General features: G+C 39.2%; 1 protein-coding gene across 3 annotated transcripts in view; it reads right to left on the bottom strand.

The window, feature by feature from the left end:
• The window catches only part of CACNB3 (calcium voltage-gated channel auxiliary subunit beta 3), a 256,437-nt gene that overhangs the window by 173,525 nt on the left and 65,175 nt on the right, over positions 1 to 17,737 (bottom strand). The window contains exon 1 of one of the 3 annotated variants that reach the window (XM_089679356.1): positions 2,245 to 2,530. The exons of the other annotated variants lie outside the window; for them this stretch is intronic. Within the exon in view, the coding sequence (XP_089535482.1) occupies positions 2,245 to 2,289 (45 nt within the window). The 5' untranslated portion in view covers positions 2,290 to 2,530. Of the gene's footprint in view, positions 1 to 2,244; positions 2,531 to 17,737 lie in introns of those variants that run through there. 3 annotated transcript variants of the gene reach the window in all.

Raw genomic sequence — 17,737 nt, 5'->3', positions numbered from 1 at the left:
TAGATGCAATGGATTTTACTGTAAGGATCATTGTTTTTCTTACCTAGACCTGGAACAATATCTAGACACAAATGTTATGAGCTACCTGCCTGTGTGCTTTCATACACAAAAGCCACATAATAAAGCAGAACATCAATATATATATATATATATATATATATATATATATTACAATATTGTATGACACACACCTGCTGGAGCAGAAAGGCAATGGTAAGAAACACATCCAATAACTAGTCACTAGATCAGTAATCCTCAACCAGGGTTCTGCAGAACCCTTGGGTTTCTCTATAGCAGGGGTGTCAAACTGGTGACCCTCCAGCTATTGCAAAACTACAAGTCCCATCATGCCTCTGCCTTTTAGAGTCATGCTTGTAACTGTCAGTCTTGCAATGCCTCATGGGATTTGTAGTTTGGCAACAGCTAGAGGGCCACCAGTTTGACACCCCTCCTCTAGAGGTAGCTAGGGGTTAATTCAGCTTTGAGTGATTGACTTCCCATCTGATGGCACCTACATAGTCCCTGGCCCAGTGCTACTCAGCAGAGCCAGCAGCTTGCCAATGATCTTAGCAGTCTATGAGGGTGGCATTCTGACCATCACTGAGTAGAGGGTATTTTTCCCACTGACCCACAATGAATTTTGCAGGGGTTCCCCAAGACCTAAAATTATTTCAAGGGTTCCTTTATTTTGGGAGAGACTCCTTTAGACAGTCTATCACAAAGTGTAAAACTGTTTCTCAATATAAAAGCTAAGTTGCTCCCTTCATATCATTGCAGGTTACATCCCCTTCTGTATCTGTTACATGATATGATGATTATATCATAAAGCCTCCTATGCTGGTGAGTGTTTAATGGTACAATTATAAGTGTAGAACCCAAACAACATGGGTGGTTCTGAGGCATTTTCCAGTTGCACGACCAGAAATCGCTTGGAAATGATTGCAATCAGTGGTTTAAAGCTGCACCCTATTCATTTCTGTTATTACTAGATGAACGCCTGCTGTCTCAATCACTTGTGAATGGTTAGGGGAAGTCATAAAGCTTTCTTGGAGCTTGTATACATCTTCATTACATTGTAGGGAGCACACTCCAAGTGTCTGTGATCCACCAAAATTAAGTAGGAAGGAGCCAGCTAAAGAGCTGGAATCATGTAAAATTACATTTATAAGCTGACTGCATTTTTTTAGGTTGGGTCCCCTGCCTATTCAAAGACTGAATTAGTTGCAAAAAAAGAACAAAGCAAGCACAGTACAATTTCCTTAGGCAATGAAATGGGTTAACTTTAATGTGCTATCCGGTGCTGCAAACCGCTATGGGTAATGGCTCTTTTCCAGATCACTCCCAGAATGCAAGTCCACAGTATGGGCCAACTTTGTCAAACTGTCACTTCATTGTCATACCATAAACAACACTATTTTTTCATGCTGTATCATTTTCTTAGGTTGTTGCAAGGCTGTAAAAACAGTGATAAAATAATAACAGGGACCACCGAAAGGCAAAAAATGTATATATATATATATATATATATATATATATATATATATATATATATATATATATATATATATATTTATCATACTGCCAAACAACTTAGCCGATTCAATAAAATAGATAAGTGAATACCAGCACAAACCTGGGGCTGTTGGCTGTAGCAACCAATTCAAATTCTTATTTTTCCCTAAAATGAAAGGTAAAACTTCAGTGGACTATTTCAACTTTTTTCCCTTTCTCTAGTTTTAAGGAGTCAGCCCCAAAATGTTGACAATGAGGCCAATCTACTAAAGAAGTTTAGAATCCTCAATAAATTGTGCAAATATTCACTTCAGTTATCCAATCATGTGAAAGCAAATGCCTGTTAAGGTATTTTATCTGCACATAACTGGATAATTGAAATAAACATTCCATTCGTCCATCCATCCATCCAACCATCCATCTATCACCATGACCACATCGTGATCTTCTCACGAATTGTGCGAGGATTCTCAACATCTTTAATAAATCAGCCCAACTGCGTCTACATACAAATAATATATTTAAAAAATTGTGAACTTTTTTAGTAACTGCTTTTATTTCTGATTTGATTTGGAGTGCATACCCAGCATATATGCGCAAATGAACAGTCTTTCAGTAATAAAAAGCCCTGAGAAGCAAATGGAAGATTATCATCTGGACAAATACGAGAGAAAATGTTTTCTGTACAGTTCTAGCTAGGAAAAATGCTTCCTGGTAAACTCCCACACTTACCACTTCGGAGTCTTCGAAGCCATGGATGTACAGGTCGTCGTACATAAGGGCTCCAGAATAGGGGAAAGGGAAGAGAGATGCAGAATTAGATCCGAGATGGAGCTAGTCTGTGGCCTGTGTGCGATCTGATGAGCAGGGTAGAGAAGAGAAGTGGGTGCTGACAGAATTCGCTGGTTTGGTCCCACCCTAGATGCTAGTAGAAGGAAGCAGGCTGTTTCTGTTAGCCTAACAATCAGGCAAAGGGAACAATAGCAGCCACCCACCATCCCTTCCCCATCACACATGGAGGGATGGCTCCTCTGATTGGCAGAAGCACATCCCTGGAGCATGGGTCTACAGCTGGGAGGCTGATGCAGGCGGGAGAGAAGCACCTGCCCACGATGCTGCTGGAGCCTCAGGAAACACACACATACAAGGCTCAGCAAACTCCATACACCTCTGGAAATGGAGGCAGCACAAGCAGCACAATGCAGGTGTTACATGCCTCCCTACAAATGCTAACCCTTCATGCCATCAAAAACATGTCCCATTCTATCATGGGGAGTTCATGAGTCCTGTACCCACCCCATGCTGATATTATCTCTTTCCAGCTTTACAGGAAGAATTCTCTCTGAAGTTTTGTAGCATTTATGCCTAAAGCACTATTAGGCGCTGTTCACACCTATGCAGTTTGCTATTTGTTCGTTTTGCAGTGCTTTTTGCAGTTCGTTTTGGGTTTTTCTACACACGTTTTTGCCACATTTTGCGTTTTGTTCAGCTTTTTTTTTTTAAGTGGAATTTTTTGCTATGCAGAATAAAAATGCAAAAACGCGGCAAAAACGCACTACCGTGCATTACAGCAGATTTTCCATTGAACTCTATTGTTGCAAAAAACGCTGCTTTTAAAAAAGTCCCTGACCAAGTTCCAAAAATGCAGCAGCTCAAAAAAGCATAGATGTGAAAGTGTTCCATAGGAAACAGGGGCGGACTGACAACTCATGGGGCCCCCGGGCAATAGGGGATCATGGGGCCCCTGTGTCCTTGCCCAAACTCAAAAAAGCCTATGAAAAAGGTACCAGGAGCATCTCATGGGACCCCCTACTGACCCCAGGCCCTCGGGCAATGCCCGAGTTTCCAAATGGTCAGTCCGCCCCTGCTAGGAAACCATGTTAAATGGACTGTAGTGTGTTTCTGCAAAAAGCACTTAAAAAACGCATTGGTGTGAACGGAGCCTTAAATCTAGAAGCAAACATTGAAGATTACCAATTCCTTGATGTAGTGGCTCAATATGTTTTCTTTTTTATGGCTTCTTTCTTTTATTTTCATCTGGTGATCCAGCCAGTAAGTCTTTTATTTTTCAACAGGACAACCTGTCCTGCAGATGTAGCAGTTAGAGGGTTGAGACAAACCCCTCTAACACTGACAGGGGTGGTTACAATGATCAGCTTGTATTCATTTATGTAAAATGTTTGGGCTAGTATGAACTATGAATTGTAAAAAAAAAAAACACGCTGTGAATTTCTGTGTGATTTACATGTGACCTGGGTGCAGTGCAATTCCAGCCTATTCATTTGAATGGGCTGAAATTATGCAGGACTGCACCAAAAGTAGCGCACGCACCTCTTTATAAAACACACAGCAACCGGATCACATGGTACTACTGTACCATGCAATTCAGTGCAGGTAAATGCTACTGACACCATCCACTGTTCTACTGACACTGTCCACTGCCCTACTGACACCATCTACTGTTCTACTGACACTGTCCACTGCTCTGCTAACACTGTCCACTGCCCTACTGACACCATCCACTGTTCAACTGACACCATCCACTAATCTACTGACACCATCCACTGCTTTACTGACACCGTCCACTGCCCTACTGACACCATCCACTGCTCTACTAACACTATCCACTGCCCTCCTGACACCATCCACTGTTCTACTAACACTGTCCACTGCTCTACTAACACTGTCCACTGCCCTACTGACACCATCCACTGTTCTACTGACACTGTCCACTGCTCTACTAACACTGTCCACTGCCCTACTGACACCATCTACTGTTCTACTGACACCGTCCACTGCTCTACTAACACTGTCCACTGCCATACTGACACCATCCACTGTTCTACTGACACCATCCACTGCTCTACTAACACTATCCACTGCACTCCTGACACCATCCACTGTTCTAGTGACACTGTCCACTGCTCTACTGACACTGTCCACTGCCCTACTGACACCATCCACTGCCTTACTGACACAATCCACTGCTTTACTAACACTATCTACTGCCCTCCTGACACCATCCACTGTTCTACTGACACTGTCCACTGCTCTACTAAAAGTGTCCACTGCCCTACTGACACCATCCACTGTTCTATTGACACTGTCCACTGCTCTACTGACACTGTCCACTGCCCTACTGACACCATCCACTGTTCTACTGACACCATCCACTGCTCTACTAACACTATCCACTGCCCTCCTGACACCATCCACTGTTCTGCCGACACTGTCCACTGCTCTACTAACGCTGTCTACTGCCCTACTGACACTGTCCACTGCCCTACTGACACTGTCCACTGCTCTACTAACACTGTCTACTGCCCTACTGACACCATCCACTGTTCTACTGATACTGTCCACTGCTCTACTGACACTGTCCTTTGCTCTACTGACACTGTCCACTGCCCTACTGGCACCATCCACTGCTCTACTAACACTGTCCACTTCCCTACTGACACCATCCTCTGTTCTACTGACACTGTCCTCTGCCCTACTGACACCATCAACTGTTCTACTGACACTGTCCACTGCTCTACGGACACCATCCACTGCTCTACTGACACTGTTCACTGGCCTACTGATGCCATCCACTGTTCTACTGACACCGTCCACTGCTGTACTGACTGGCACTGTCCACTTTTAAAGCAGGCTAAGTTTATATTTTTACAGTGACATTTGTTTTATTATACTTTTCAAAATTTTCCTTACTATTTAGTTATGCCTTGCTAGTTCATTTCTTTAAAAAAAAAAAGGGGGTGCCGAACCCCAGTGATCTTTGATCTCTTCCATGTTGTTCAGATAGATCTCCATCTCTCAAAAGTTGCCTACTCCTGTTTCACACTGTGTTGCCAGGGAAAAGTGCTTGACGCATCATCCCTGTGTAGGCAGTTCAGTAAACTCAGATGTCCCGGACCGGCTGGGGAGGGGCTGGTCCAGGTCCTCTGAATTTCTGGTTTCACGTACACAAGGCCCTTCACCAAACTTAGTACAGCCCCTCCCTGCCCCGCTCAGCACAACCCTGTTCAACCATACACGTACACACAAGGAGGAGGCAAGAAGGCCACAATGTAAGTGGCTGGGTGAAAGCGGTGGGCTTATACGTAAACCTGGAAGACAAAGGGCCAGTTCATAGGTCCCAGGCTGGGGCCCTCTGAGTGTTTTCTTTTACATACAAGCCCATCAGGAGTATCTTGACCTGTGGTGGAAGCGTCATTTGGTAGTGGTAGGGCCCCAGGTCAACTTTTGGCAATGAGAGACACAGAACACAGCTCTGCCTATGTAAACATGGAAGAGCGTTGTCCTGTCAGTGGCAATGTGCTGGGTTTTGTTTCCCTGAAAAGAAGGGAATAAAATCCAGCACATCCCCAGTAAAAACACCTCACAGTCCACACAGCAAGCACTATTAGGAACTCATTTAACCCTTTGGTCACCCTAGATGTTAACCACTTCCCAGCCAGTATCACTAGTACAGAGACAGTGTATATTTTTAGCACTGATCACTGTATTAGTGTCACTGGTTCCCACAAAGTGTCAGATTGTCTGCCGCAATATTGCAGTCCCGTATAAGTTGCTGATCACCACCATTACTAGTATAAATAAAAATTCCAGTATATATACCATAGTTTGTAGACACTATGACTTTAGTGCAAACCAATCAATCTATGCTTATTGGGAATTGTTTTACCAAAAATATGTAGCAGAAAGTAAAAAATATAGTTTTTTTTTTCGAAATTGTCAGTCTTTTTTTGTTTATAGCACAAAAAATAAAAAACCCAGAGGTGATCAAATACCACCAAAAGAAAGCTCTATATGTGGGAAGATAACAACATAAATTTCATTTATGTACAGCGTTGCATGATCGCACGTTTGCCAGGTAAAGTAATGCAGTGCTGTATAGCAAAAAAATGGCCTGGTCAGGAAGCGGGTAAATCTTCCAGAGGTCAAGTGGTAATGCAATAGGCTGAGCACACCCATGCATCTAACACTCCCCTTCGCCCAGACAGACAATGCTGCTGTCCAAAGGTTTCGCTATTGCTCCTTCATCCAGAATACAGGAGGTGTATTACTGGCTGGATCACCAGGTGAAAAAAGGCATGAAAAGCCTAAAAAAAGAAAACTAATGCAGCCTCCCCATCTATTGATTGATAATAATATATATAGTCTTTAGTCACAGACATTTCTGTTTTAATCGTGGTGGTATATATTTGCTTAGGTTTTGGTGCCAAAATTTGATCTTTTTTATGACAATAAAAGAGTTCATTATGCCTTGCAGCACTGTGGTCCTCAAATCAAATCCCATCCAGGACAGTACCTGCATGGAGTTTGCATGTTCTCCCTGTGCTTGCGTAGGTTTCCTCCAACACTCTGAAAACATGCTGCTGGGTTAATTGGCTCTTGTCTAAATTGGCACTAGTATGTGTATGTATGTATTTGAATTTGTAAGCTCCTTGAAGGCAGGGACTGATGTGAAGTTACAGTATGTAACAGGGGCGGACTGACCATTTGGAAACTCGGGCACTGCCCGAGGGCCCGGGGTCAGTAGGGGGCCCCATGAGATGCCCTGGTACCTTTTTCATAGGCTTTTTTGAGTTTGGGCAAGGACACAGGGGCCCCATGATCCCCTATTGCCCGGGGGCCCCATGAGTTGTCAGTCCGCCCCTGGTTTGTAAAGTGCTGCGGAAAGTTGTTAGCACTATATAAATATTGTGTAAGGTGACTTCTTTCTTTTTCTTGGACATTAGTGTGCAGATGTTGTTATGTTATGAAGGTTTCAAGCAAGTAGCCTGTAGGATCAGTTGACCCAGCTGTATGAGGTCTATTAATTGTGTTCATTATTTTATCTCCTGATAATTTTAAAGGGTAGCAACAAATATATATATATATATTACATATAATAATAATAATATAATGTAATACATACAATTGCTACACAAGTCATGTAATTGAATGTTATTAAAAATGACCTTTCCTTTTCAATCTGCAGTGCTGTAATTTTCTGTGAAATGCAATCCAATATGGCCATCTGAAGGTGTTCTGTACACAGATGGTGTACAGAACATCCCCCTAGATAGGTCATTTCCTGCTTATGTGATTGGCTCACTGATTTTTCCAGACGTCTGCACTAAGATACAAGTCATATTTTGGGCATCCCCTGCAACAAAAATTTCATTTTTGGTTAGATACTCCCAAAGAGAAATCACATCTAAAGAGATGCAGACCCTGCCACTTTCCTCATTAGAGCCGTGCAGGTGCAGCAGCTGATCTATAAAACCACTCCTATTCTCCTTCACTTTGCACATGGACGCAAACAAGCAGGTGTTTCTTCAGAATAACAAAACATAGGAATCTGCAACAAAGTTTGTTAAAATCCCTGCAATGTACATAGATCACCCAAAGGGGATTTTTTTTTAAACATGCAGTTCGTTTCGCTCGGAATCAAAAATTGGACAAATTTACCATTATTCAGAGATTCAGATGTATCTGAATTCTGAATTACAATAGTAATGAATTTTAAGGAATCAAAATAACAAAACGAAATTTGGATGAAATTCTAATCAATTTCAATTCGAAAACAAATTCGAAAAAAAAATTGATATCAAATTCAAGAATAGAATAAAGTAGAATAGAAAATAAAGGAATAGAATAGAAATTAAAAGAAAAGAATAGAGTAAAACAGAACAAAATATAATAGAAAATAAATAGAATATAAAAGAGTATAATCAATTAGAATAGAAAATATTAGAATAGAATAGAATAGAAAATCAAAGAAAAGAACAGAATAGAAAAGACTAGAACAGAAAATCAATGAATATAATAGAAAATAATAGAATAGAGAAACAATATAACATAATAGAATGAAATAGAATATAACTGTTTTCTGTAATTCGAATTTTGAAAACAATGAATTCAAATTTGAATACTATACATTAGAATAGAATAGAAAATAATAGGGGAGAATAGAGGAAAAAAGAACAGAATAGAAAATAAAAGAGTAGAACAGAATACACAAGAATAGAATAGAGTAAAACAGAATAACATAGAATAGAAAATAAAGGAACAGAATAGATAGGAATAGAATCAATTGGAAAAAGATTAGAATATAATAGAAAATCAAACAATAGAATAGAAAATCAAAGAATAGAAAATAATAGAATAGTATAGAAAAACAATAGAATAGAGCTGTCTACCAAAAATTGAATTTCAAATTGAATGAATTTGAATTCAAATAGAATACATTAGAATAGAATATAAATTAATAGAATGGAAAAGAATAGAATATAACAAAAAATAAAAAAATAGAATAGAAAATAAAAGAATAGAATACAAAAGAGTACTTTATAAAACAATAAAAATTGTGAGCTGCGCTATGGTTACGTGAGTAGTGATCAACAAAACACTATGAAAATTTTGCTGAAAAAAATAGAAATTTTCCAAAACGATCACGCAACACTGTACCATTAGATTTATTATCGAATCATTAGAATTATTTTCAAATCCGTTTGTAATTTCGAATTCAGTCGAATTCAAATAAATGAAACGCAAATAACGATTCGAAACAAAACTAAGCGGGATTTTTCGTTTTGCACATGTCAATTTTTTTTCTCAGCATAAATGGAGTCACTCTTTAAATAAATACATATACATATCAGACAGATAAAATGTGTTTTTAGAATTACCTCCCACACAGACTTTCTGTCAGCATGTTGTTGACTTCAAGGTTCAAGAACTGACTGCAATGTATATCTATGGGCAGCTTGTGACCCAAAAAGTGATCTGTGACACAAAAACTATTTTAGAAATAGCAAGGTAACTAGCTTTTTCAGATGAACATCAAAAATGGTTACTTCAGTAGTTTTCTCAGCACAATTCTTTTAAAGTAACCTTTCATCGTCCACTTTTTTTAATTAAAAGTTACTGGACTTATTGCACTTAGAAGCACCTTCTTCCTATTTGCTTCCACTACAGAAGTGCTCTTAGAAGTGCTGCACAGTGCTCAGTCCATTGCTGGATCACACCAGCTGTCATCTCCCAGATGAAGGTTTTCGCAGCAGAAGCGCCCTATCCACCCTCCTTTTTCATCCTTACTTTGCCAAATTGTTCACCACCATAAAATAATGGAGGTTCAGGCAAGTTCAATATCTGCAATTACGTATTGAGACCATAACTGTTCTCTGTAAGGACGTTAACAAAGGAGATTTTTTTTATATACTTTTGCATTGCTTCCTTTTCTCAATACACAGGTAAACTTAGATTTGTGAAAAGATACCCATACAGGTTTATAGACTAAAAGACTGCATTGTGACAGTTTGTTTCCTGTAACAAAATACATTCCCATCAGTAGGAAATAATGTTTCCGATGAATCATAGCTGATATCCCTGACACACACTTACAGGATTAGTCAGTTTGGGAAAGATCAATGTTCAATAGTTTATACCAACCAACGATGATTATTCATATCAACATCTTTACACCAACAAAAAGGGAGATCTGATTGGTTGCTCTGGCTGACTGCACTTGTACATACTAATGACTCTTTGAAATGCAATAATCCATAGAGCCTTGTCCATACAAATGGTGTGACACCTTAAAGGTCCTTCATATCTTTAAGTGATTCATTCATCTGCATAACGCCATAAACTTAACTGAGTCACTCTGTCTCCCTTGGGAGATCTGAAGCCCAGGGACAAAAAAAAAAAATAAACTTGAACTGTGAAGCACACCTCCCAGGCTCTTGTTAACATTCTCAGCAATTACTAGTGGGTGGTGGTTATTGTAATGCCACATCTTGTTTTAACTACTTCCCACCCAGGCCAATTGTGGCATTTCTCTCCTATATGTAAAAATATTTTTTTTCCTAGAAAATTACTCTGAACCCCCAAACATTATATAATATATATATATTTATTTCTAATATATATATATATATATATATATATATAAAAAAAAATTTTTTAAAGAGAGTCCTAGAGAATAAAATGGCAGTCGTAATTTTTTACGTCACACAGTATTTGCAGCAATTTTTCACTCACTTTTTTTTTTTTTAGAAAAAATACACTTAAACAAATTTTAATGCTAAAAAGCACAATATATATAACCCAATTTTTTGGGTAAAATATAAAATCTGATGTTATGCCAAGTAAATAAATACCTAACATTAAAATTGCACACACTCATAGAATGGCACCAAACCAGATTACTTAAAAATCTCCATAGGTGATGATTTAAATATTTTTATAGGTTACCAGTTTCGAGTTACAGAGGAGGTCTAGCACTAGAATTATCGCTCTCACTATAACGTTTGCAGTGATACCTCACCTGTGGTTCAAACAACATTTACATATGCGGGCACGACTTACATATGCGTTCGCTTCTGCATGCAAGCATGAGGGGACAGGGGCACTTTGAAAATTGTATTTATTTATTTTATATATAAACTGTCCCTTTAATTTTTTATCACTTTTATTCCTATTACATACAACCAATTTATTTGTCCTGTGACTTTAAATGAGGCACAACACACACGACCAATGAATAACGAGTTTCCAAAACTAATTTTTCATAAATGAACAAAACTTTTCATTGCATACAAAAAGATGATAAAATGGTAACACGCTGATTTGTAAAAAAAATCTATATTAATGCATTTGATACATAATTGGATATACAACTAACCATATACAATCCAGATGTTGATACATAATTGGATATACAACTGACCATATACAATCCAGATGTTGATACATAATTGGATATACAACTGACCATATACAATCCAGATGTTGATACATCATTGCATTAAAATTGCATACAAAAACTCAATGCGTTTCGTGACTCTTACTTCACTTCTTCAGGAGTAGATGCATGTATAATATCTGCAAGGTAAAACATCAAGTATATACTGTAACCACCTAGTGGTATTTTATAATATAAATTAGTTCCAGTCTCAAGGGTCACCAGAGGGACCCTAATACTTACAAATCAGCTAAAAATACATATGACAGTATTTCCAAATGGTGACCGCCAGGGGAGTCTCACCTGGGAGCTGTGGAAGTACGACTATAATACACATAATATATATGTATATCTAAATTTCTTTCCATAGTAATTACTTTGGGTGCTATACTGATTGCCTGCCCACTTTGAATCTGCTTCTGGCTTGTCCCCTTCTCGTGGAGTCGTACTTCCACAGCTCCCAGGTGAGACTCCCCTGGCAATCATCATTTGGAAATACTGTCAAATGTATTTTTAGCTGATTTGTAAGTATTAGGGTCTCTCTGGTGACCCTTGAGATTGGAACTACTTTATAATATAAGATACCGCTAGGTGGTTATATACTTGATGTTTTACCTTGCAGATATTATACATGCATCTACTCCTGAAGAAGTGATCTTAGAGTCACAAAACGCGTCGAGATTTTGGATGCACTTTTAATGTAATTATGTATCAACATCTGGATTGTATATGGTCAATTGTATATCCAATTATACATGAAATGCATTCATATGGATTTATTACAAATCAGCCTGTTACCATTTTAATCTCTTTTTGTAAGCAATTTATTAAAAACTAATGTTGGAAACTAGTTATTCATTGGTCATGTGTGTTGTGCCTCATTTAAGTCTCAGGACAAATACATTGGTTGTATGGATATATTAAGGGATGGAGGCACATCACTTGGTGCATCAGGTCACATTCTATTTTTGTTTTATTCCTATTAGAAGAAATATAAATATCCCTTGTAATAGGAATAAGGCATGGCAGGTCCTCTTTATGGAGAGATCTTTACATCTCTCTGTGCTGAAAATCATGAGATTAAAAAAAATTGATCCCAGGCTCTCCAGCAAAAAAAAAATGGCAGTGTTTACATCTGCCAGAGCCAGAAGTGATGTCATGACGTCACTTCCAGCCTCCCAGGATCATACAGATGGCTGGGGAACATTCAGTCCACGGCCAGCTCTATGGTAACCCAGCACTGCAGGTTCGGATCCCTGGGTTACTGATCGCATGGGAAAGCATGGAGAGGCGCTGTTGGGTGGCAGGAGGGGGGGTGCCCCCTCCTGCTGCCTTTAAAAGCAATCCAGCAGCTAATCAGCCACTAGGATGGATTTTACAACACCGGGAATCGCTGGCTGAAAAAAAAAGATATCTGGATGATGCCTGTAGCTGCAGGCATCATTCAGATACCTCCACTCAAAGTCCAGGATGTCACATGACATCCCATAGGTGGGATGTGGTTTTTAAAAACAGCAGTGATGTTTATTTGTCCAGTGGCCCTTCACAATATATTAATACTTGCTGAGCTATAGGTACCTCCTCTACCTACTATATATAGCACTTTATTCTAAAGTGCTTATTTGCAAACAACAAAAGATACAATGGGTACTTGTCCCTGATGGAGCTTACACCCTGATCATCCTAACACATCTCTGTAATTATGTATCTACTGCCACTGCCCCAATTATGGATATACTCAAAAATTGAGAAAATAATTATTTGCACCCCTATGCCACTCGTTGTTGTCTTCTGAAAGCAGGCGGTATGAACAACACAGATGACCAGCAAAAGGCTGCGGTCCCTCTCAGAGACCCTGGATGTAGGTAAACATTGGAAAATCAATTTTGCCTAGTGGTAGAGGTATCTTAAAAGAAATAGCTATTTGCTAATGCTGATTTTACATGTCTGCAATTGCACTGTAAACTAGTTGGTGTAGCTGTTTGAAGTCAACATTTGCTGGTTGAGTAAAGCAAATTTGTTTTAACAGCTAAGTAAAGTATGTCTACTCTCATCCAATATAAATTATGTTTTTTCAGCTGCATTGATGGATCTTGCAATGTATCTTGGCCACAAGCAAAACAAATCTTGATTGGCATATTAATGCTAAAGTAAAAATAATGTCATCCTAAATGTGATTACAGTAATTATGCTACATGCTTCATGTGGACACAAACGAATAAATCTGATTTTGCTGTATATATGCTTTCTATCAAAAGTCTAAAAGCAGGACATAAAAAGAGTCAGGTAGATTCAGGCACCAAGTTACAAAAGGATATCTAAAACCAATAATGAAAATGGAATATATTACAGCTTACCGATTTTTAGTAATTTTCTTTCTTTTTTCAGACCTCCAGTCCAGGGGCCCCTCCATAGAGGGTTTGCAACCTTCAGTCCAGGGGCCCCTCCATAGGGAGACTGCTATCTCCAGTGGATGGCGGTCAATGGAAATGTTGCCCTTTTGCATTGGTGGTTAATTGAAAGAATCACCGTGGTCTGTGGAAAGAATCCTCCTTTGAAGTGGCGGTCAGTGGAAGGAATGTTCCCCTTACATTGGTGATCAGTAGAAGAATGCCCCCTTACATTGATAGTCAGTACAAAGCAAGCCCCCCTACATTGTTGGTCAGTGGAAATAATGTCCCCTTTCATTGGTTGTGTGTGGAAAGAATGCCCTTCCCTTATCTTGGTGGACAATGCAAAAAAAAGACCTATTTACAGTGGTGGTCAGTGGAAAGAATGGCTTTGTTATATAGGTGGTCAGTGGAAAAAATCCCCCCACTATAGAGGTGGTCGTTGGAAAGAATGCCACTCCCCTTGCCTTAATGGTCAGTGGAAAGAATGGTCCCCTTACAGTGGTGGTCAGTGGAAAGAATGCCCCCACCACCACCACCACCACTTTACAGATCAGAATGCCACCTTTACAGACAATAACATAATTGGTGTCATATAGCTGTCAAGTAGCGCTGGACCCAAAACTATGGAGGCACCATCAAATGGGAGGTCATTCAACCACAGACCAGAATTACTGCTGCATATAATGAATATAGTTCTATATAGTTCTATCAGGCCAAAAATGAGGACTTGGTTGTGAATGTGATGACTTCAAACTAGGAGACAAAAAAATAATCCAGGGCAGAAGTATGACATTATCAGCTGACTACATTCAGCATGTAAGAAGCTGAAACACCTCCCGTCCAAGAAAAATAAAAAACAGTAATTTCACCATAAGGAGCAAATATGGGGATTTACAGCATCAGAAGATGATTTTTCTGTTTCTGGATTCAAGCTGCAGTTCCTGGTGTGTCAAATGTCTACAAAACACTTCCATATAAAACAGCATCCGATGTGGGTAAAATAAAATGAATCATCCAAAAGCTTTCATCATGTTTTATTCCTAGAGAGAAATCAGACAATATTCAGCTAATGAACAAATTGTACAGTAGACATTGCCATGCTGGGGACTGCAGTCTTTACAATTCTTGCTTCAACATGACTGCAAGTACATGCAAAACTCCAAAAAAATATGGTTTATGAAAAAGCAAAGGACCAGCATGTGCTTGTTGAAAAACCTTGGCATGCTTTTTTTTGTTAATTTGTTTGATATTAGCATATTAAAAGAAAAAGTTATATTGTGAAAAAATATGTAAAGTGGTGCTTCAACCTAAAAACCTGTATATCGTGGAAGCAAACTGTCGGGTGCCAGATCTATAGCCGTACACCTGCCACTCATGCATCCACAGTAGGTCAATCGCCAACAACAGAAAGCTGCTGATAAAATCTTCTTTATTGAAAAACCCGCAGGAGTATAGCTTATAAATAGGTTGACACGTTTCAGCCCAAAAGGGCCTTAGTCATAGCAAACATTTTCAACAAAACAGCTGATTATGAGGAAAACACCTAATGGAGGGGAGCGGCAGGGAGAACGTAGCAAATTAACTCCTTCTAACACTAATGACTCCTTCACAAGCACCCTCTATCAACTCTCCCCAGGCGATCTATACTGTAGATCAAAGACAAAAATACAAAAGACACAAGTTGTTGCCACAGGCAAAATATATAAACAAAACTGACTCATCTATCAAAAAAACAAAAATGTTGAAAACAGCTGCACAGAGAAAGATGGGAGAGTCCTGCAGGGAGAGAGCAAAGGGAGGATGGAAAACACCAACACTCAGCAGAGATGCAGGTCCAGGTCCCACCTGAGATTTGACCCTTGTGGTACCTTGGACCGTAATTTAAAAATCCACCAAGCCTCCCTTTGCAATAAACATCCCTGACGTTTACCGCCCTTGGCACTGATCCCACTGCTGCTGTTATTAAAAAAGTTTGGCTAAGTGAATGTGGGTTCAGAAGTGACCCGTTGGTGGTAGGGGCCCCAGATCCAAAGAAAATATAAACCTGAAATGTCATTAAAAGCAGTAATGGTGTCAACGGGAAATAGTCATATCCTCCTAGATTGTAAGCTCCAAGGAGCTCCTATACCTCCTATCCCTCTTGTATTGTTGCTGTATTGTCTCCCGTTATATTGGAAAGCGCTGAGCAAACTGTTGGCGGTAAATAAATCCTGTATAATAATAATCATAATAATATCATATCAAGGATACACGCCTTCCTTTTTGGATATGGTGCCCTTAACTCCTTCCTTTGACAGGAAGTTCTGCAAAATTAAATTGAAAATTGCTATGCAGTGCTTCAAATAAATAAGTTTTTTTTCTGATTTAGGAGTTTGGGAATAAATATTTTATGAGAGCCAATAGGATATTCACTTTTATGATGATCATGATGATTATTGTATTATTTATTTTTGATAATTGGTAATTTTAAGTATTCCTACTGACTATTGCACAGAAATGGCAACTGTCCCAACCTACAAACAGCCCTAGCAGTAAGGTGCACATGGAAGGGCAATGCACATCGCAAACAAACAAAGGATTTCCCAGCAATACTTAACAGCCAGCCTGCAGAACAACCAATTTGGCCCTGTCTAACAGTTTGCGATAAAAACAGAGGGTTTTGTTTGCACACATTTGCAAAGACATGCATAAGGCACAGTCCTGCATAAAGGGTCCTCTGTATACTGTGGACCTAACTCTAACATTTCCAGAGCCTCCATAGTAGGAGCACATCCCTACTGACTATGCTTGAATGTTTAGGGACCACTTATTTCTCAACTGTTTATTTTTTCTACATAACTTCAACATTTGCCTCTTTTTTGAATAGTTTGGGGGTTATTTATGAAGGCTTTATAGTCGCTAAATCTCATGTGAGTCTGCATAGAAACCAATCAGCTTCCAGGTTTTATTGCCAAAGCTTAAACAAAACAGAACTTAGAAGCTGATTGGCTACCATGCACAGCTGCACCAGATTCTGAGCGCACCAGTTTTAGTAAATCTCCCTCTTTGCTACCAATAGTTTGTGAATATATGTGGGCATGATTTAATGGGTGTCACTACGGATGCGGGTGTGTTTTTGCAGGTGTGTACACAAATGTAGGCTCGATTTTGTAGGCGTGGTTTAAAAATAGGAATGGCCGATTGGGTGTCCCCGGATTTTATCTGGAAAGCCCGGTCACAACTGAATGGAAATAGGTGCTGTATTTAACCAAAGAACTGTAATCTTGAAAAACAGGAGCCACTGGAAAACTTGCTGATCTGGAAACTAATTAACTCTTTGTCTTTTTAAAGCAGGAAGGTGGAAATAAAGGCAAAAACACTTGAGTATAGTGGTTTACACCATGGGAGAACTCTGAAATCGTACAGGATAGGATTACATATAATGAAGATGATGGCATACAATACATTTCAACACAAAGCCTTTCCCATGGTCAGAAAATATTATATATCCTGCTGATAGGCCTAAAACCTGTACTTGCATCGGTTCGTGCCATGGGATTTTTTTTAATCTCTTTTATTAAATTTTATAAGTATTAAGTACAAAATGACAAATGAGTCTTGAGAGCTGCAGCCCACACATGGGAGCCTGCCTGATATGTGTCATGGGATTTTTAGTAGTGGTCTAAAACTATACTTCCTTTATGATCAGAGATGCTGTAGATATACAGGCAGGGCCGGTGCTATACTATTTTGTGCCCTAGGCAAGAACTTGCACACCCCCCCAAAAAAAAAAAATCAACATTTTTCAAAACAGTAGAAAATATTAAAACAACAAAACATGAAACTGATAAATTTCTTTTAATTTGCAAAAATAGGTGCCATAAGATGCCACCAGCACCAATATTAAAGACAAAATATATATTAACCAAATATAAATTAACTGTATTAATCAGACAGAGACACAAACAAAAAAAAGGCATTAAAAGAGGCAATAAGAGCAGGCTGGGGGATCATGATGATGTCATCACTCACTGACATTGGACATGTGATGGCCGGCCGACAGCTGGCCAGGTCACACTCACACAGACACAAGACATCAGAGAGAGTCAGACATTAC

Source organism: Staurois parvus, unplaced genomic scaffold, assembly GCF_062004578.1.
Source record: "Staurois parvus isolate SC_StPar_1 unplaced genomic scaffold, SC_StPar_1.0 ptg000017l, whole genome shotgun sequence".
NCBI lineage: Eukaryota > Metazoa > Chordata > Amphibia > Anura > Ranidae > Staurois > Staurois parvus.
This window is presented reverse-complemented; position numbering and strand designations above follow the sequence as displayed.